Source organism: Trachemys scripta, chromosome 8 (assembly GCF_013100865.1).
Source record: "Trachemys scripta elegans isolate TJP31775 chromosome 8, CAS_Tse_1.0, whole genome shotgun sequence".
Classification (NCBI taxonomy): domain Eukaryota; kingdom Metazoa; phylum Chordata; order Testudines; family Emydidae; genus Trachemys; species Trachemys scripta.
This window is the reverse complement of record NC_048305.1, coordinates 92,613,176-92,635,441: the sequence shown is the minus strand read 5'-3', so window position 1 is coordinate 92,635,441 and position 22,266 is coordinate 92,613,176. Positions and strand designations below refer to the sequence as shown.

General features: G+C 42.6%; 1 protein-coding gene across 5 annotated transcripts in view; it reads left to right on the top strand.

The window, feature by feature from the left end:
- Positions 1-22,266, top strand: part of PATJ (PATJ crumbs cell polarity complex component) — a 214,023-nt gene that overhangs the window by 9,315 nt on the left and 182,442 nt on the right. For 4 of the 5 annotated variants that reach the window (XM_034778751.1, XM_034778749.1, XM_034778748.1 and 1 more), the window contains 8 exons: positions 871-1,065; positions 3,248-3,387; positions 9,121-9,316; positions 10,906-11,034; positions 13,646-13,858; positions 19,272-19,374; positions 20,303-20,394; positions 21,910-22,051. In XM_034778751.1, coding sequence (XP_034634642.1) covers positions 871-1,065; positions 3,248-3,387; positions 9,121-9,316; positions 10,906-11,034; positions 13,646-13,858; positions 19,272-19,374; positions 20,303-20,394; positions 21,910-22,051 — 1,210 coding nt within the window. The remainder of the gene's footprint in view (positions 1-870; positions 1,066-3,247; positions 3,388-9,120; positions 9,317-10,905; positions 11,035-13,645; positions 13,859-19,271; positions 19,375-20,302; positions 20,395-21,909; positions 22,052-22,266) is intronic. The other variant, XM_034778750.1, reaches the window with a different exon arrangement.

Sequence of the window (22,266 nt, the reverse complement as noted above, 5' to 3'; positions counted from 1 at the left end):
TAGCATAAGTCCTGTTGACTTGCAGTGAGACTTAAGTCAGGTCTACATTACAAACTGTTACCAGCATAGCTATATTGATCAGGAGTATGATGAGATATGATTTGTGACCGCCATAGCTGTGCCAGCAAAGGCCCCTTGTGTAGATGCAATTATACTAGCAAAATTGTGCTTTTGCCAGGATGGTTATACTGGCAGATAAGCCAGTATAGTTTATTTGGCTCAGTTTTGCCAGTATAAGCTGTGTCCAAACTAGGCTATAGCCATACTAACAAAGCTTTCCAAGTGTAGACCTGGCCTTAGGTACCTAAGTCTCTTTTGAACATGGGACTTAGGCACCTAAGTGACCCAGGTACATTTGAAAATTTAACCCGTGGTCTGAAGGCTATTTCGACACTCACTCCTTCCACATGTGTTTAGCTCCTGGGGAGGAGAGGGAAAAACAGGAGAGTAGGAAAAGACCAGAAAGAGGGATGTAATAAATATAGGGAGAATGAAAGGGAAGAAAAAATATTTTTTCATTTAAAAAATAGCTGAAACATGGAGGGATTGTATTTTAATTCTTTTTTAATACCAAAGGAACACTGTTTTGGCTATTGCTGGTGTCATGCCGCATTTCTTTTTCTGGCTCCAGCTGATTCTGCATTCTTTCTGCCTCTTTCTTTTCCTCCTGTTTTTATTTTGTGCGCAAATTAGATGTCGTCCCTTAGTAAGTGCCTGTTCCTGTTAGTCCTTTCACACACTTGGTGAAATAGTTTAGGTAATCCTGATGCATCTACTAGGTATTAATATTCTGATTTAAAATGCTGATAAATTGTTTATATGGCTGGTTTTGTACAAAATATTATACCTGCAAATCTGTTTTTATAACAGCTCAATTACATGCCTTCAGACCGTTCGGTGGACTTTGATTTTACTAAGAGAGGGTTACTAGTATTTGATGCTGACAGATCCATTACTAATGGGAACATGTATATGGCTTATAATTCATCTGGACCCAGAGTAGATCCACTCAATCCAAAACTAGGAGCTGATGAATTCAATATGATGATCCAACAGATGGCAAAGGTAAAGTCCTGTCATGGCCAGTGTGTTTAAACTTATTTTCAACAAATGTTAATTCTTTTGCATACATTGTGTTGCAATAGATTGCCAAACATAACTTTCTGTACTGTATCTGGGGGCGTGATGTCTTATAACTCAGTAGGAGAGTAGAGTTGGTCGGGATTCCCCCGTGGTGGAAAAACTTTGACAAGAATGGAATATATTTCGCTTTTGTTGACTTTTTTTTAATCTGATAATCAATACCCCAAAACAGAAAAAATTCAGTTGGCGAAAACCATAATTATTTTGCCTATTGATGAAATTTCATGGGAAATAGACATTTCCTGAAAAAATTTCAGTTTTGAATTTTAACCTGCTGAATAGGAACGTGTAGTGAAGCGATGACTCACCAGCACGGCGCCTCCTGCTGGTCATCTCAGGAATTAGCTCATCCAGCACTCAGAGCGCCTGCTGCTGGCCGATTGTCTCATTTGCCTCAGGCCCTTATGTCCCTCCCAGACCCCGGTGCCCCTTACCTTGAGGTTCTGCCCTCTGGTCTCCCCTCCCAAGGAAACCCCCAATCCTCTAAACCCACCTTGCCTCAGTGGCTACTGTCAGTCATCATCCAGCCCCCTTTCCTTGGGGCAAACTGCAGTCTGGAATGGCCACTCATAATTGGCAAGGGGGTCAGGCCAACTGCCTCTGCCTAACCCCAGGCTGTAGCCTTTGCCACCCCAGTACCTGTTTTGGCCTTTTAGCAAGGCCCGCAGCCTGGGGATTTACCAGGCTGGAGCTCCCCAGCTCCTCTTGTCTTCCCCCAGCCCTGCTTCGTTCCCTATACCCTGAGTTCCCAAGGCTGGCAAGAGAGTCCTACAGCTCCTGGCCCACAGCCCTTTTATCAGGGTCAGCTGCAGGGCTGGCTCCAGGGTTTTTGCCGCCCCAAGCAGCCCAAACAAACAAAAGCCGCGATCGCGATCTGCGGCACTTTGGCGGGAGGTCCTTCACTCCGAGCCGGAGTGAGGGACCCTCTGCTGAATTGCCGCCGAATAGCTGGACGTGCCGCTCCCCTCCAGAATGGCCGCCCCAAGCACCTGCTTGCTAAGCTGGTGCCTGGAGCCGGCCCTGGTCAGCTGGGCCCTGATTGGGCTGGCCCCAGCTGTGGCTGCTTCCCCAGTCAGCCTAGCTTGGCTGTTTTAACCCCTGTTCTCCAGGAGTGGGGCAGCTGTCACACTACACAGAGATATTAACAGTGAAAGTGATTTAAAACATTCTATATACCCCTTAATTTAATTTTAATACAACCTGATTTTAAAACCTAGTCAGACTGGTACTAACTTCATGAACATAGGTGGTGTAGCATATTCGTGATATCACTATATATGCAGAGCCATTGTTGAACAGGCACAGGGATCCAGCCATGTAGGACTGGGCTTACCCTATGCATTTAGACCTGGGCATTGTTTTCATCAGTTGGGTTAATTGGTTAGTCATTCCTTTCTATATTAAATAACTGTTTCTAATTGACTACCTTAATGTAACTGTAGTGTTTTAAGCACAACTTTTCTCATTAGTGTGCCATTATAGCTAAATCTTTTACTGGTTGAGTTAAAGACTGAACATTATTTTAAATAAAACAGATGTGATTAAAGTATTTTTTCATGGGTATTTTATGCCAGTAAACAAACGCAGAAACTCTGTACTGGAACTGAAAAACAGAACAGTTGGGAAAAAAACAACTGGTTACTCTTAAGTGTGAAATTACAGGGGGAGGGAAAAAATGTGTTTAAAAACCATAGCCTTTGAATACAGAGCTAAAAACTCACCCTTTCTTAAGCAAAAAGCAGCCAAAACACAAGTTATTTGGTTTAGTTATGCAATATTTCCAGAAATGCTAAATAAATTTCATTAATCAGCATTTTGTTCATACTTTTTGTCCAGTTTGGAATTCATCTCATAATCTGAATGAAGTGTGAAAGCAGCTCTTAAATTTCCTGAGGGTTCATAACCTTGGGCTGCCTGTATATACTGCATTCTGTTATATGAAAAATAATAAATAGGAGAGTTTTATAGAAATAACATATGTTCAAAATTCTGCATATTTTTATTCATTTATTTTTTTAGAAGGGGAAAGACTAGTTCTCCTTGTACTCATAAATTTTAAACAAGATCATTCTACTGTGTTGAAAATTAACCCTTTTTTTATTAGGGCAGGCAAATAGAATACATAGATATAGAAAAACCATCTGTTGGAGGTCTTGGTTTTAGTGTGATTGCCCTTAAAAATCAAACGGTGGGAGAAGCTGGTATCTTTGTCAAGGAAATCCAACCAGGAAGCATAGCTGCCAGGTAAGAATATGCATAGTTGTGTTTTATTAACCGTTATTTTTTAAAATCCTCTTTCAGAAGTGTGGCAAAATTGTGATTTTTTGCGTGTTTAAAAAAATAATTGCAAGAAAAACACTGGCTAAGATTTCAAAAACTGACTAATAATTTTGGAAAAAAACAACGAGGAGTCCTTGTGGCAACTTAGAGACTAACAAATTTATTTGGGCATAAGCTTTCGTGAGCTAAAACCCACTTCATCAGATGCATGGAGTGAAAAATAATTTTGGGTATGCAGTGTTGTAGATGTGTTGTCCCAGGATATTAGACACACAAGGTGGGCGAGGTAATACCTTTTATTGGACCAACTTCTTTTGGTGAGAGAGGCAAGCTTTTGAGCTTATACAGAGCTCTTCTCCGGTCTCGGAAATGAACTCAGAGTGTCACAGCTACAGCAGACGAAACCACACTCTTGATCATTACATTGATTTCTGTGGGGGAAAAATTGACTATGAAATCCTTACCAAACATCTTATCCCCCACAATCTCTCCATCACCTAGAGCAGGGGTTCTTTCTGAGGCCCCACTCAACATGCTAGAAAAACTCTGGGGCCCGGTGGACGGACCCTGGAGTATAGGCATAGTTTGATTTCTATGGGAGGGTGTGGGGAGGGGAACAAGGGCTGGCAGGGCTTGGCCCAGCTCTGCATAGCAGGGTCCAGGGAGGGAGTGCTACCTCCAGCCCTGGCCACCCACCTGTCGGTGGCTGTGTGCCGGTGGCTACTCCCCGAGGGCTCTGCTGGGCCTGGAGATGCCTGAGTAGCTCTGACTGGCTGGGTGAGCAGTCAAAGGAGGCTGGGAGTTGAGGAGCAGATGCAACCCAGGCACCAGCAGCAGCAGATGGGGGAATGCCACAGCTGCCCACTCCATGGCACCACCAGCCAGAGGAGCAGCTGCCCCTCACTGCCTGGCTCAGTCTTCCTGCCTAGGATCTGGCCAGAGGGTAGGGGCTGAGGGAGAAGAGGAGGTCGGGGTGTGTGTGTTGAGCTGCCCCCAGGACTACCCCACTCTGGATAAGGTACTGCAGTTTGGGGAGCAACACCGTTGTGCCCCTTCAACTCTGCCCAGGGGCTCAAGGTTTCTCCTGGCATCAGGGGGACGTGGGGAGCTCGGGGTTTCAGCCCTGCACTGCTCACGGCTTCAGCCCCCCATACCGCTCCCTGCTTCAGCTCCATGTGTGGGGTGTGTGCCGAGCCCCGGTGCCGTTCCCCACTTCAGCCCAAATGAGGTGCCTGGGCTTGCAGCTTCAGCCCTGTGCTGCTCTCTGCTTCAGCCCCAGGGGAGGTGCTGGGGTTCGGGGCACCAGGTTTCAGTGGCAGGGCTCCGTGGCCCCCCCTGAAAGGGCTTGCAGACCCCTGGTAGAGGACAGCTATACAGTCCCGATATTCAACTACCAAATACTGATCAAACCAGTAGACAAAAGGGGGCGCCATCCTAGTCCTCAACCAAGATGACTCTGTTAACGAGGGCAAGAGACAACTCTGTGTCACTACCTACTATAAAGAGCTCAAAGAAGATCCCACACCACAATTTACCCAGGAATTTACGGATATCATGAAATCCTTCCCCAAACAACCTCAAGAGATACTCTACAACCTCATCCCCCAGGGACCTTCTACATGCTTCCCAAGATACATACACCAGAGAACCCAGACAGACCCATCCTATCTGGCCACAGCATCTTACTGAATGAATATTGAGATTCATAGAAACCATCCTCAAATCACTCACCACACAAAGGGCCAGTTTCTTCCAGGATACAACCAACTTCCTCCAGAAACTCCTCTACATTAACAACATCCCTTACAGTGACAGCATTGCTGCCTGCATCAAATATTTACAAGATAATCGACAACCCTCAGCTATCCACCCCAAACACATGACCAAATTCATCCTCACACATAATTTAATATTCAACAACAAACATATTGTCGAACCATGGGTACAGTCATGGGTACTAGGATGGCTCCAATATACTAATCTCTTCATTGGCCACCTTGAAGAAGAATTTTTGGAGAGATGTACTATGAAACCAATGATATGCCTGATAGTCTGTCCAGAGGATGAAAATATCTAAACTCCCTCAGATTTCCACCAGAACTTCAACAATCACCACACATCCATTCTACTTGCTACAGTGGGAATGTTCTAGAGAATCAACTTCCTGGACACCACAATCAGCTTCAACAATGGAATACTGCAGACAACTGTATACGAGAAACCCACTGATCTCCACACCTACCTTCACAGATTCAGTAACCACCCCAAAATGCACCAAGAAATCTGTTATCTACAGACAGGCACCACAGTATATGCCCCAAGGAGAAAGTCCAGGACATATTTCTTAACACGCTTAAATACCGACTTCACCAAACAAGGACATTCCATCATAGAAGTAGATTGCATCATGGAACAAGCCACCCAAATACCAAAGGGAACGTGCTTCAATACAGAAATAAAGCTCCTTCTGACCACACACCTCTAGCTGTCACCTATCACCCCAAACTGGAACTCATATTGGGGTATCCTCAAACAATAACCCCTATTGAATGGGGACCACATCTGGAAAGAAATTTTTTCTAACCCCGCTCTTCTGACATTCAAACAACCCCCCCATCCTCCTCAAGCTCATCATCAGAAGGAAGCTCCCCACAGACTAGGACACGTGAACTCAAAGTGGCACCAGACCTTGCCTGAACCACAGATGCAAAACCTGTAGTCATATCTTCACTGCTACAATGATCAACACTCCCCACAACACACCTTTCAAGATCCATGGGTCCTACACATCCCTATCACACTGCATGAAATACCCCTATAATAACTATGTGGGTGAACCCTCTTCACGTAGCTATCACTGACCTTTCAAGCGATGTCTGCACTACTGCAGCATTGATGCTCCGGTAATCGGTGCATCGACGGTCGATTTAGCAGATCTAGTGAAGACCCGCTAAAACGATGGCAGAGCATTTTCCGGTCGACCCTCGGTACTCCACCGGGAATGAGAGGAGTACGGTAAGTGTGTTTCCCGTTGACCCAGCACGGTGTAGACACTGCAGTAAGTCAACCTAAGCCACGAGTTGCGTAACTTAGGTTGACTTACCACAGTAGTGTAGACAAAGCCTCAGTCCTCGTCCTCAAAGGAAACCTGCACAACACCTTCAAAGGATGAGCCTGGGAGCTTAAATTCATAATTTTGCTAGATACTAAAAATCATGGACTGAATACAGACACTGGATTTATGGTTTATTACAATAATCAGTAACCCACCTAAACCCTCCCACCCCCAATTTGTTTTCCTTTCTTCCCCTATGACTGGAGGGGTGTTAATGGGCCATTTCACCTTGAATGGTCCCTTGAAATATATGTTAACTACTTATGCTAAATAATCTGACCCACTTTGCATTTAGCTGGGACGCTCCACGGGCAGATCTATACTTAAAATGCTGCATTAACACAGCTGCACTACTGTAGCACTTTAAAGAAGAAGCTTTACACCAATGGGAGTCCTGTCGGCATAGTTAATCCACCTCCCTAAGAGGTGCTGTCTACAAGGGGGATTAGATTGGTGTAACTACGTCGCCAGTAGGTGTGGATTTTTCACACTCCTGAGTGACCTAGTTATACTGATGCAGGTCTGTAGTGTAGACCAGACCTAAGTACGTTTCTCAGACCCAAAGAAGAATTCTGTTTAAGTTTGAAAGCTTGTCTCTCTCACCAACGGAAGTTGTTCCAATAAAAGATATTACCTCAGCCACCTTGTCTCTCTAGTAGTTTGGGTGTCTTAATTTGTGGCTGCCCACCTTTCTGGGACCATCTTAAAATCATGCCCCTTTATCAGAGGACATGTGCTCAGCACTTTCTGAAAGTTAGGCCCTTTTACATGGCTGAGGTTGGCCACCCAAAAATGGAGGTGCCAAAAATCACTAGTCACTTTGGAAAATCTTGGCATGGTCGCTATGATTGATTAACCCACCCCATGAACATTCAAGGGACACAAGGAACTTAAAAATCATACGCCTGTTTGAATTTTTGAACGTGCTATTAGTGTCCCTGAAAGAGATTAGAGAAGAAGGAACACTATTCACTTTACTTTGTGCATACTCTGTGTATAGTCAGTTTTACTGTTTCCCATGTAAAGTTCGGTCCCGATCCTGCTGGAGGATTCCTGCACAGATCTCCTTGGAGGATCAGGGTTTTAGGCAGGTCCCTCTGTGGTTCGTGTGGGTCCATCACATAGAGACACAGGACATCCTTTTAAAAAACAAATGGCAAAATTACAAAACTTGAACCCCCCTTCCCCCCCCCCACACTGCATGTGCGCCCCACTGGCAAGTATAGTGTCTAGAACTACTTTTAATGCATTTAAAGAAAATGTGACTAGGCTTCAAAATGATGGTGTCCTTTCTAAAAGAACTCATCCTGGAGTGTCCCAACACAAGATTACTCTTCCACCCCCACCTCCCTATCGCGGGGAGAGGTTGGAATGCAGAGGGCACACTAAGGAACACTTAAGAAAAACGTACTAAGCTGTTTACAAGTGGAGAAAGGTGAATCCCTTTTGATGTCAAAGGGGAATATTACACTTCAGGGCATGCTGGCCTGCTGCTGACACGATGTGATCATGAGATATAAAATGCCCTTGATCTCTGAACAGACACCCATTAGGGCAAAGTTCAAGGAATTTATTTACCAAAAAAACCTCCATGTTGTTGGTTTTGTTTTATTTTTAAATTCCACTTAAATGCTTCTCATTTTCCTATATGCATCCGAAGAAGTGGGCAGTAGCCCACGAAAGCTTATGCTCTAATAAATTTTAGTCTCTAAGGTGCCACAAGTACTCCTGTTCTTTTTGCGGATACAGACTAACACGGCTGCTACTCTGAAACCTTTTGAGATGAGATCTTCTGAAGGTGACATAGGTTAATGGTGGTTCCTACAAAATTCTGGATGCTGTTTCTGTCCCAGTAAGCATCTGGTCTAGGTCTCTGGAAGAATAATTTTATAAATATTTTTATGAAGAGGATTAAAGATTTTCTAATCACAGATGTAAATTCGTCAATAATGTGAACTAACTTCGTAGGAGTTGTACCATCTTAGGCTAGCAGTAAATTGTACCTCTGTTTCCAGAAGAAAGCAGATTCATAAAAATTAGTGAATCTTCACCAGTTAAGGGAGTTGAGTTTTGGTATGTTAAGGTGGCTATTGCAAAGTTTGTTGAAACACAGTACCCTCTAAATGTACATCTTAACAATCTTTAGGTTGAATAATGAGAGAGAGCCATGTCCTGCTGTAAGTACTTGGAGATAATGTAGCATAGTGCTAAAAGGAATGGAAAATACTCTTTCTCTACCCTACGCCCCCTTGTGTAACTACAAGAATTAAATATCTCTGGTATGAAGCATAATCAAGAATGAGCTAGAATTTCATTGAATTTTGAATGGGAACACACTGAAAGATCTAGATGTACCATAGTAGTGTTGCAGCAAAAATCAATTTGACTGGGTTATTAAATAGAATGTGGTATGCACATAACTTGTATGCTAATGGAGACAGTGTAATAAATTAACAATTTTAATATAATACACTTAATATTGCATTACCGTCTATTCTGAATGTTCCAATTTAGATGACAAAATCCTGTTATGCAGTTACATCTTTTAAAAAATAAAAAAAATCTTTTAATCTTTTATCAAGGGATCAGAGATTAAAGGAAAATGACCACATTCTGGCCATTAACCACACCCCGTTGGATCAGAACATTTCCCATCAGCAGGCTATTGCACTGCTCCAACAATCCACAGGATCTTTACATCTGGTTGTTGCTAGAGAGTCAGTCCAAAGAAACAGCGGAGCCTCTGCTGTCTTAAGTGACACACATCCGCCTGAAACTGTGAGTAATGATGCTGTCAATCAGTTTTTGGAAGGTGTTAGTGCTTTTTAAACATATGAAAGGATTTTTATAGTTTTAACTATTTTTGTTTTACGGCAGCTAATGGTATGTGCTTTTTAATTGTGTCTAAGAATGCAGGTATTTCATTTTAAAGTTATCGTGCCCTAAATATAATGTTTCCATTGCAAAGCTGCCTGAATTTGTTATAAAGTAGATACTGGGTTTTTTGTGGGGGACCTGGAGCTGACGCTTTAGTTGGTTGACCTATTCTCAGTAGCGGAGCCTACTTAGGGTAGGGCAATTTACAAGTTCACCCAATGCAAACCATTTTACCGTGGGCAATTGGACTCTGGTTATGACTTAAAAGAGGGTAGGCAGTGTTTACTTTCAGCAGTCTCCACTGATCAGAATACGATCTACTAAAACCTTAGCTCCCCAAAGCAATGTCTTATTTAAATAAAGTGATGCATACATGCATCACTGTGAAGGGAACATCTTGATTGTATGGTTAGTTTGCCAGTTTTTCATATCAACTTTTATATGTTGCTAGTCTCCACTGATTGTGAACCCACTAATTTTCTTGAGCGTGAGCGCTTATAAACTCAGTTATGTGATTTCACAGGCCCTGATGATGTAGTAGGGCCACACATGCCTGAGAATGGGGTTTGCAATATTGGGATCTTAATTTGTTATATTGGAAGCTTTGCTGGAGATCTTTTTAAGAGGAATTTTTGTTATACTGGATAATTATTTCCCTCATGAATATTGTAGAGCTAGTGAAATTTGAAGGTTTTAGTGGATAATCAATATTGTTTATTGCTCTGAAAATTTTAAAGAATTAAATTTTAACTGCTTTGTCATTAAAGCATTTGCATCAAACAGACTAACAAAATAAAATAGAAATATATTTCTCTGTGGGGGGTCTTTAAACTTCCTTTATGATTTTTAACTGATCTTGGCCAAGATTGTCAGTATACTAATAAATCCTTTATTCACAGAAGTCTTAAACCTGCCTGCTTTGCCTCATTTTGGTTTCTATGTGAGGAGCTAATATGACAGAAAAAATGGCTAGCGGTTCAGTTGTTTAACAGAGTTGTTGTTCTCAAATTGTCTTGTACACCACAAGGTTGCAGTGCAAAATAGCTTAGAGATATGCTTCCGATTCAGTATGGACAAATTTATATTGTGCTATTCATACAGAGTGTACTGGAGCTCTATACAGCATGTAAGTGAAATAACAGAAGTAGGAAACTAGTCCAATATTAAACAAAAACTAGGCTAATGCAGACTTCTCGCTATTTCGCCCCCTATGGGTTGCAGTACACTTGCTTTACCAGAAATTAAAATGGTAGTCGTTACTATTGTAAGAAATCGTAAAATTGCCTTTATGTAGTCCAGAATGGTGTCTTACGAAAGTGAAAAAGCAAAATGTATGCAAAACCCATTGACTGACTGACCAAGACTCAATATGGCGCCTGTTTATATGTGGGGAAATTGCTCTGAATAAGATTATTAATAATTACCGGCGGAAATGAAAGCTGGAAATATTATTAACTGAAATTAAAATCTCCCTCTTCTATTAATTGCAGATTCAATGGGGCCATGTTGAAGAAGTTGAACTGATTAACGATGGCTCAGGATTAGGTTTTGGAATTGTAGGAGGAAAATCGAATGGTGTGGTTGTAAGGACTATTGTTCCAGGCGGATTAGCAGATCGGGTAACTTGTTGTTTTATGTCACTTCTTCTTTGGTTTTAAAGTACAAGAACTTCTTTTGACAGTCCTAAAATAAACTAATATATGTAAACAAAAGGAGTCTGATAGCATCAAAGACTGAATGCCAATACATATATTGTATATAGAAATAAATACACGTTAAAGGTATGATGACTGACAAAAAGTCAACACTGAAACTGAGCTAAATTACTTCTCAGGCATGGCATGGCTTTTATTGCATTCCAGATCAGATAGAAATATTAAAAGCTTGCCCAGCATTATAATTAGCATTCAATAAAATTTCAACCATTCGTCATCGGTGTTGGGACAGCTGCTCTTAACAGACATACAGATTCTGTATAGAATCTGTATATTTGGTTACAATTTTATAGGGGCCAACTCTGCAAACTCACGTTCTCATATGTGTAATCCTTAATCATGCAGGTTGTCCCACTAAAGTCATTGGCACTTACTTGCATGCAGGGCTGGCCTTATGAATGAGCAATGTGGGCGACTTTCCAGGGTGCAGTGGTCAGGGGGGTGCTATAGTCAGGAGGCAAGGAGTGGGGTGGACCTGGGGTAAAAAGCTGCAGAAGGGAGCTTGGGGAATGGTGGGGGCAGAGGGGCCCAGGCTTGATATGGGGTGGTGGGGGAGCTTGGGGAGACAGCAGGGGCTAGGGGGTGGGGAGGCAACGGGGGCCAGGGGTGCCAAAATACAAGTTCACCCAGGGCATCATTTCCCCAAGGCTGACCCAGTTGCATGAGTATGTGTTCAAAGATACAGAGCATGGGTTATTTATAAAGATTATTTATTTTTATATGAAGAGGCTTGGGCCTATGCAGAGCCCCACTAAAGTCTGTGATACCTACACAGGTACATGGATTCACCTGTCTGCAGCCTTGGGGTCTTAGTCTTTAAAGACCCAATCAGTGGGGGCAAAAGACAGATCTGGCTTAAAGACTAAGCTTGATAAGTTTATGGACGAGATGGTATGATGGGATAGCCTAATTTTGGCAATTGATTGGTCTTTGACTGTTAGCGGTAAATATGTCCAATGGCCTGTGATGGGATGTTAGATGGGGTGGGATCTGAGTTACTACAGAGAATTCTTTCCTGGGTGTCTGGCTGGGGTCGGGAAGGAATTTTCCTCCAGGGCAGATTGGCAGAGGCCCTGGGGGTTTTTCGCCTTCCTCTGCAGCGTGGGGCACGGGTCATTTGCTGGTGGATTCTCTGCACCTTAAAGTCTTTATACTAAGATTTGAGGACTTCAATAGTTCAGACATAGGTTAGGAGTTTGATTCTGCAGTGGGTGGGTGAGATTCTGTGTCCTGCGTTGTGCAGGAGGTCAGACTAGATGATCATAATAAGGTCAGAAGGGACCAAAGTCTATGATCCTATGACCAGTACCAACTACCCTCAACTGAAGCATTTAACAGGGTTGGGATTCAATGAGAGCTCACCAATGACTAGTTACTAACTGCTGCCCATAACCTTAGATGTGCAAAAAAAAGACATGTTGCGTTTTAAAATATTAATGTAAGGCAAGAGGCAGGTTATAGGATACGTTCCACTTCAAAACAGAAACGAAAACTGGATATTCGACGAGCTGGAATGGAAAAAGTCGGCTGTTGCTTGAGAGCCTCCTCTATAAAACTGTCTGAAGTAATGAATGCTTCTTCACTTACTGTGAAACACCTCTTTTGCTGTGAGGAACAAAATATTTTGGCTTCCAATGACAGCTGTAAATTAAGATATGACTGTATCAGTTTTAATTAAACAAGAGGTGCGATGCAGTTAAAAATGTGAAATAAGGAGCATGTATATGCTAAAGCTCGATTAAGTAACACCTGGAAGTAACACCAGTATTAACATGCATGTTCGTTATTATGGGGCCAAGTCCTCAGCTGGTGTAAATCAGTGTACTTAAATCAACAGAAATATGAAGGTTTACACCAACTGAGGCTGTGGCCCTATGTATGTTTAGTACGGTTCTTTCTTACATTAAAAATAACAGCGTGGGTCTTGATCCAACTGGTGTATCGTTTGTTTGTTTTGTTTAAACATGAGTATTCCTAGTTATGAGTGTAGTCCCGTTACATTCAGCAGAGTTACTCACTTGACTAGCCTTTACTCAAGTGAGTAAGACCTGCAGGGTTGAGTTTTTAATATTTGAGCTGTTCAGGTTCTTCAAATAGCTCTAAATCAAAATGTTATGCTTTGTATCCCTAAAATCCTCTTCTATTTGATAGCATAGTTCTCAGAGAAAATCTCCGACTACAGGATTACAAAACAGTGTCAGCATTTGTTTCCCAATAAATATGAAATTTAACCTTTCTGATGAATTGTACTAACAGTCTATATGGTGTGTATTTTTTGTTTTTGTTTTTAAACAGTTTGCTGTAGAACTGGCAACTGTGGAAAAAGCAATGGTTAATTGTGTTAGCATTGCCTTACGTTATTTATTTTGCAGCACTGATTAATCTTATGATATTTTCCATGCACTAGCTGCCCCATGAAAATATACTACTCAATTTCAGTCCTGCAATGTAAAATTTTGGTCCAGTTACTGATTTTTTTTTTTTTTTTTTTTTTTTAAATGTTCCATGTTTGAAGGATGGGAGACTGAGAACAGGAGATCACATCTTACAGATTGGAGGAACCAATGTACAAGGAATGATCAGTGAACAAGTTGCCCAAGTGCTGAGAAACTGTGGAAATTCTGTTAGGATGGTGGTTGCAAGAGATCCAGCGTGTGAGATTACTGTGACGCCACCAACCCCTCTGAGCCTGCCTGTTGGTGCATTGCCCTTCTCTCCAGACAAAGGTGTAAGTATCTGACACTTCCTCACAATTCTTCAAATAAGTTCTGCTGTGGTTTACAGCCAGAAAGAGAGAGCACGGCCTTTACAAGTGCTAAAGCGCTTCAGACAGACTGCAACATATTTTGTTCATTTGAGCTTCCAAATATACCATAGTATTAAATGATCTTTTATTTTAGCAATCAGCTCAGCCTTCTGTAGTCTTCTACAGTATACTATAAATACCTGTTATCTCAGGGCCAGACTGACCAGGGCAGTTTCAGTGTTGCAGAATTTATTACAAAGTGAGTGATTTGATTTAACAGGATCATAAACATTATCGATAAATGGAACATTTAGATCTCCTTCCTAGCTTATTACATTCTGGCTCATCTGAGTGGATTTAAAAAACAATGCTGACTTTTTCTTTCCTAAAATCCAGCATGCACTATGACCAGAACAGAATTATTCAGCCCAGTGAGCCACTTCTCTTCATGAAACATAAGTGTAACATCTTCCTAGTCTACGCAATTGTCTTTGATGGGAAATGTATTTTAAACATTTGAATCTTGTTTTAGCAAATCTCCTCCTGGTCATATCAAAGTTGCTTGTTTTTTTTTTGAAGTCATCCTCTTCAGTTTTGAGTAATTAAAATCAACAGATGCTACACTACATGTACGGTAGGTCTGGAAACATCAACAAAGCTGGGCTTGTACACCATCTGCTACTAATGTCTAGTTAGATTTAGGTGTGGAATCTCTGAGTAGCCTTTTCTTTCTTCTCTTGTTCTTGATTATAACTTGGAATCTGAGAGGAGCTGTTCTTTAAAACACTTTGTTTGCACTCTTTCCCACTGGACCAGGTTGCTCCAAAGGCATCTCTTAGCTTCTGGTGGGGGAGAGTACTTCACATCTCTCTGGAGAGACCTGTCTCGCTGAAGATGGGTGATGTTGAGCTATTATGGGGAACCTGTTGAGTTCTCCTCCTCTGAAGTGAGGCTGCAGTAATAGCAGAGGACTGGGGAATGGAAAGAGCCTACACTCCAAGTAGAAGAGAATGGAAATTTTCCTACTTCCTCCTGTCTTCTCACCTGCCCTCTCGAATTTTCTACCCCTTCAGGAGATTTTGATGCAGCCAAGAAAACATTGGTTAAATAAATGTCATCCTGAGTACTTTAAGCTTGGTGTCTTAAAAAAGGAACATGTTTAGTGCTCTGAAAACAGGCATTTCATAAAGAATCTATATAACCACGTAGAACCATTTGCTGGCTTGGTCACATTTTCTAAGACTATATATACAGCCTTAACTTTTCCTTCCCTAGCACTTATTATTTTCACATTTCCTGCTTTAGAGACTGACCTTGCAAATTGACTTGTTCAGCAGTATACGTGTACCATAGATCAAGCTGCAGCATCCTGCATGCTCTAGCTGCTGCAAGCCTTCTAAAATGTCCTCTTTTCTGGTGTTAGTTTTTCCCACCCCTTTCCAGGGTCCTTCACGTTTCTGAGACATCTAGAAATAAACTCAGATATTGCTAGTCGTGACCAGGGGTGAAAGTAAGTCCAGTGATTTACCGGTACGCTGGGGCCAGCTCTGGCCCCCGGAAGGGGTGGGGCCTAGGGCGGAAGGGGCGTGGCTGAGGGAGTCAGAGCCAGCCCACCCTGTAAGGTAAGTGCCCACCCCACCGGGGTAGCAGCAGCAGCCCAGGGCTCCGGGGGGTATTTAAAGGGCCCGGGGCTCCCCTGCTTCTACCGCCCCGGCCCTGTAAATAGCTGCAGGAGCCCTGGGGATGCGGCGGGCAGGGGCGTCTCTAGGCACCAGCAAAGCAAGCAGGTGCTTGGGGCAGCCCATTTGCAGAGGCGGCAGGGATCCAGCATGGGAGCTGAGAACCAACAGGGGGCCCTGGGAGCTGTAGTTCCTTGGTTAGCTCCCTGCCTATAGAGCCAGCCCTGGAGCAGGGAAAGAACTACATTTCCCAGCATTTCCTTGGCCACTACCAACAGGAAAGAAGGGGAGGGAGTGAGGTAGCGGAGACCTCATGCTGCAGCTTGCTATGAATTGAGAGCTGCGCTCTGAAGGGTAAGGATACCATATTTTAACATTTTAAAAAAAAGGACACTCCACAGGGAGGGAGGGTAGCGCCACCCTGCCACCATCCATCCCCTCCGATTGCCCCGCACAGAAACCCCAACCCATCCAACCCCCCCTGCACCCTGTCCCCTGATCACCCCCTCCCGGGACCCCTGCCCCTAACTGCCCCCCCCAGGACCCCACCCCCTACCTGTCCCCTGACAAATCCCTGGGACTCCCATGCCTATCCAACTGCTGCCTGTCCCCTGACTGCCCCTCCGAACCTCCGCCCCATCTAATTCCCCAGCCCCCTTACCATGCCACTCAGACCAGCATGTCTGGCTCCGCGCAGTGCTAGACATGCTGCATACATGCTGCTGTGCACCCCCGCGGAGTCACAGGCCACCCCCCCACCACCACCTGCCTTCCAGATTTGAACACCTCAAAATTCAGGAGTGCTCAAGCTCAGTTTGGGCAGCTGTTACTTCATTTCTCCCAAATCAAATATACTGATCCACTGTAACTTGCTGTAGGAAAAAGTAGGATAAAATGGAGCAAGAAATGCTTCCCAGTGGTTATTAGGACTGGAATTGCTATTTTCAACAGCCATTGTTTGTTTGTTTGTTTAAAATGAAGACAGTGATATTGCATTGGCAAATTCCCCATAGAAAGAAAGAGTGGAAGAAAAGAATAATAAAGGCACCTCAACTTTTCCTCATTTATGGAGGACAGTCTTCTAATATGCATCCAGATATCCTCCAATCACACAAGCTGAAAATTGTTCCGCTTTACTGCAGTTCTGTAACCATATGGGAACCAATCCTGTCTGTGTTCTGTGCACATCTAAAATTCACGCTGAATGACCTGCCGTGGGAGTGAGTTACCAGTGGTGCAGGTAGGGGAGGGTGGGAGAGAGCCCAGGGCTGGGGCAGCAGGAGGTGTGTGTGTGGGGGGGGGGGGCAATGGTGGGGGGGAATGAGGGAGCCCAGAGCTGGGGCGGCAGGGGGCCGTGGGCGGGGGGGAGGAGAGCCCAGGGCTGGGGCAGCAGGGGGGTGCACTGAGGAGCCCAGGGCTGGGACGGGGCAGCCAACATTTTTTTTTTTTTTTTGCTTGGGGCGGCAAAAAACCTAGAGCCGGCTCTGGCGGCGGGGCTCCAACAGCTATTTAAAGGGCCGGGGCAGTAGAAGCAGCGGGAGCCCCGGACTTTTTAAATAGCCCCCAGGGCTCCAGCAGTGGGGCTCTGGTGGCAATTTAAAGGGCCTGGGGCTCCAGCCCCTGCTGGGAGCCCCAGGCCCTTTAAATTGCCCCCTGGGGAAGCTGGGCCACCCCAGTATGGCAAACCGGTTCTTGCCGGTACGCCGTATTGGGGTGTACTGGCTTACATTCACCTCTGGTCATGACATCAATTGCATTCTTTGTTGGCAGAGCCCAGGCATTTAGATTGAAGAAGTATCTGGTCAATTTGCTTGTAGATTAGTCTTTGCAGAAATTGACAGCGGTAGCTAATGTGAATGTGTTTTTCCTGCTTCATTTATTGTACTTTTTAAAGGCAAGTCACGAAAATCACTTTGAACCAAGGAATCTACTGCACAAGAAAGATAGCAATTTTTTACTACCAGAATCTTGTTCTCCTCTGACTTCTGAGAAGGCTTTTACTAGCTGAGAATTTTACAATGGCAAGATTTTTCCAGCATTATGATTACCGCTTAAATCAGCAGAAATATGTCTTGAATTGCCAGTTAGTTTGTTGTATATTAAACCACTAGTTCTGCATTAAGCTACCACAGTTCTCTACCACAGTTTCTAAATCCACACTCCTTTGTGTATACACATGTAAGGAAACAGAAAATCTTATACAGTTAGTCATGAGCAAGGCACATACGTGCAAGGCACATAGCTACAACCCACCAATTTAGCCACAGCTCGGGAATGGGTTGTTATGTTTGGGATTGTGTGTCTATATTTCCCAGAATCCACCCGTTAAGTCCATATTCTACTACTCCACTTCCAGTAACGTTCCACAGATGAATATTTTTGCAGAACTAGGAAATAGCGTCAGTCATTCTGTGAAGTGCCTCTGGTGCTAAGGTTTCTGGTGTTGCCTTTGAAGGAAAGGTCCTGGACTGTCAAAATGGCTCTGTGGGGAGAAACACAACCAAAGATCAAGTGAGCAAATCCAAAATGGGGGATGGTGAGGGCCAGCTTCAGGGGACCTATCCGTAAATTTCTCCTCAGATCAAACCATGTCTGAATACCTTATTAGATTGTAGCTATTTATCTAAGAAAACATTGAACAGATAATTCAGAAGCCAAAAGAAGTGCCAAATTATGTACCATTCCATTCTTCTCTGTTCTAGTTTCTCTTGTTATGATGAGTGGTCTCATCTCTTTTAAAGCTGTGAAGCTTTTTAAAAAATTCTCCAGATTTTCTCCCCACTCCCATGATTTAACTTGTACTCAGTGGAAGTGATTTTTAACGTGGCTTTGACATCCTGTTATCACTTCACCTTCTAAACAAGTCCTTTGAAGCATCCACTTCTCTGTGCAGTCCAGTCCAGTTCAAATCAGGATAGTAATAATTTCAAACTTGCCCTTAAATGTAATTAAGTAGATATGCATATGATTGATATAAAATAAAATGGTGTCTTGCACACCTAGCTTTATCTTGAACACCATATTTTAAAACGTGCTATATGCATTTGTTGGGTATAATTACCAAAAAGTGCATATCATTTTTTTTTTCTGGTAGCACCCACAGTATGTTGGGTGCTTTCCAAACATAGGAGTGTAACAATCTCTGTCCGAAGGAGCTCATGAGCACGTTTTACACTAAAGAGAACAAGTGTGTGGTTTCTTTAATAATTGTAAGGAATCAAAATACTTTCCATTAATAGGGTCCAAGAGAAAAATAATTTTTGATAAAGCCAGGGGACTGAGAGCCAAGTATTTTCTCTCTTCCACTGGCATGGTGTCATGATGTCGTGTACCTGAAGCAATTCTCTATTCCTAATTAACCAATAGAGACTTTCCAAAGCACTTACTGTGTGGCATTAGGTACTGTGATAAGCATGGCCCCTTGGCTGTATATGAATATCTTATGTTTTTATAGACACTTGTTTCTGATATCGTATATATTATATAGCCAAGATTTTCAAAAGTGACTAGTAATTTTGGGTGCCCAAATTGATAGCTTTATTTTCTAGCTTCTGGAAGTGAGACCCCCTTTTGAGGTGTCTGAAGTTGGTCTACCAAAATCACTGGTTACGTCTTCAAACCTTAGCCTGTAGTTTAAAATGTCAGTGATATAACAAACTTTTTTTACTGTAATGTGGACATTCAGTTTTATAAACTGTATAATATTTTATTTCTAGGCTAATACCACTCTTTTTGATACCTATGACGTGGAGCTTACAAAAAAAGATGGACAAAGCCTCGGTATAACAATTATTGGATATACTGGAACATCTGATGTAGGTGAGTTATACACTGACTGATTATGAAAGACTAGAGCAGAGGTTTATCAAATGCCCAGACTGGCCTTATGTTTTTGCTGAAGTCTTTGATACATGCCACATAGCTCAACATGCACTTTCATTTCTTTAATGAGTTCGATGTCTGAGATTTAAAGACCTATTAGATTATCCAGTCCATCTCTCTGCCAGTGCAGGACTATAAGCATCTCAACAGTGTTTAATGTGTGTGATTCTTTTTCAGCAGATAGCTATTTCATACTTTGCACTAGTGTCTGAACTCTGGGAGCACACCAAAATATCTGTACGTAACTACGGGTGCACAGAGTGCTTTTGTCCAACTCTACACATGAGAAAGAAGGAAAGCTTTTTGTGATTTCTATATATCCCCTTACAAAATATATTTATACAATAGAAAAGTGCATTTGTGTGAGATTTTTCACGAGGGATTTGTCTGATTTAAATTATTGAATTGCTAAAACTAAATGTAAGAGGATGAGCGAGGCCTTGATCCAGCAAAGCACTTAAGCACATGCTTCACTTCTAAGCATAAATACTCCCCTTGAAGTCAAATTTATCATTTGTAAGTGATTTGGTGGATCAAAGCCTGTATAGGCATGGAAACTGACCTATCATAGAAAGGGACTTTTCTGAGCAGGGTAAATCAACTAGGGCAGTATAAGGTTGCTTGCATTGCTGCTCTTCTCTTGAGTGCAGATTTGGAATCATGCATAACTAGTAAATTATGTGAGTGTTGTGATTTCAATGTTCATTTGTGACTAGGAGGAGATGCAACTTCATTCCACTTGTGGACCCAGGTCTCCAGAGGTGCATGGTTCTTAAGCTCTAAATAAATGTGTGCTTAACAAAAGGCCCAAATTAGTACTTTCTTTTATTTATTCATTCATTTGTTTTTGTTTTATATTTTAAAGCAGATTCTTCAGGGATCTTTGTGAAAAATATAATACCTGGCAGTGCTGCAGATCACAGTGGCCTTATACAAGTCCAGGACAAAATTGTTGCTGTAAGTGAAATATTTCATTGGATCAATTTTGGAACTAGCGGTTATTTTACATATATCTGGATTTTTAAAACACACTCTACTAAAGCTTGTTCTTCATTCACACTAAAGCACCTCCAGGTTGTAAAAGGGAGGAAAGTTGGCAAATTTATGACTGTCAACAAGAATTACTATTTGAGCTAATAGCTCTGGTTTGCAGTGCTTAGATTATTAGTGTACTACCAAAAATGTGAGAGAATCATAAATAGTAAAACAGGATAGATGTTTGGATTGAAGCATCTTAGAGCAGGGATCTTGACTTGGGGCCTGATTAAAGTACTTGGCATAGGGTGACCAGACGTCCCGATATAATCGGGACCGTCCCGATATTTCGGTCTCTGTCCTGACCGAAGATCGGTCGGGACACATTTTGTCTCAATATCCGCCGGCCACACTGTGTGTTTTTTTTCGTTTTGCTCAGCCGGCGGCTCTTCACCCCCCCCCCCTCACCCTCATGTGTCTCGATATTTTCTTCCCCTCATCTGGTCACCCTAACTGAGCATCTTCAGTTCCTGTTAAAGTTAGTGGGATTTGAAAGTGCTTGATACCTTGTAGAATTGTGTCCTTTATGCCCATCTATAAGTATTTAACATTGGGTTGACATCACCAAAATATTAGTGACGCAGATGTTAAAAAAGATCCTTTAATTTATAGGTGAAAAAATTTAAAACCGGCTGGATAAACGTCAGGGCCACGTTAACATGTAATGGCTAACTTTGCATTGGTAATACAAGTAGGAATAACTCTAAAGATTTCTTATCATGAAAAGAGAGATCTGACTTTTACAAAGTGCATATAAAATATTTGGGAGCAGATGTTCTGTAGATACAATGCCTAAACTTTCAAAGCCTGGCCTCTCCCTCATTTGGTTCCCACTTGTACTTACAGCTGCAGTTTTGTGTGTGCATAGTCTAGTCAAGGGTCAATAGAGTTTACCCACTTCTCATTTGGGGACTGTGGAGTCCAGGTTAGATTAGTCTACCCACTCCTTTTTTTACCATTATGCACTGATTGCGTACGTAGTTATCTGCATATTTATGTGTGGAGGCTTGGTAGAGGTTGGCAGAAAACTTATGCTATGATCTGAACAGACTGTTAATCTCTCAAACTCATCCAGGAAGCTCCATGCACAGTACTGTGCAAGCTGCTGTCTGCACACAGTATCTCTGCTGAAAAGCAAACGTATTTTACATTTTTGTAAATCTAGTAAATTGCTATTTTGTATTTGCCCACACCTGCTATCAAGGAGAAGTTTTTATTTTTGTATTTTCTTTTAAGAAGAAACTTTGAAGTTGGCATTTATCTGATTATTTTGAAGTAGCTGAATTAATGCAATTCTTCTTTTGCAACCATTGCAGTCTGTGAGGGCCATCAGTATAACTGTGAGAGACGAGTTGCACTGTTGGTTTACATATCTCTGTGAATGTTAGAACTCAACTGTAATCTGATGTCTATAATCTGATGGTGTTTCTGTACTAGGTTGATGGGATTAATGTTCAGGATTGCTCCAACCAAGAAGTGGTGGAGGCGCTGCGTCGCACTGGCCAGGTGGTGCACCTTACCTTGCTTCGACAGAAACCTTCTCATGCTTCTTTCTCTTCAGGAAGATCTTTAGAGAGAGGTAGTCCTTTTCCTCCCTTTGCCAACGGTTAATTTAATTGTTCTTCCAATTTATAATGACCAAAATAAACGTTTAGGGCCTGTTTCTGTGAGGTGCTGAGCAACCATAAATCTTGGGCTTAAGGGTCCTCTGCACAGAATCAGACCCTTCGGCATAGGATGTAAGGGTGTGTGGGGAGTGGAGTTGAGAGCAAAGTTTCTGTAAACTGAACAAGG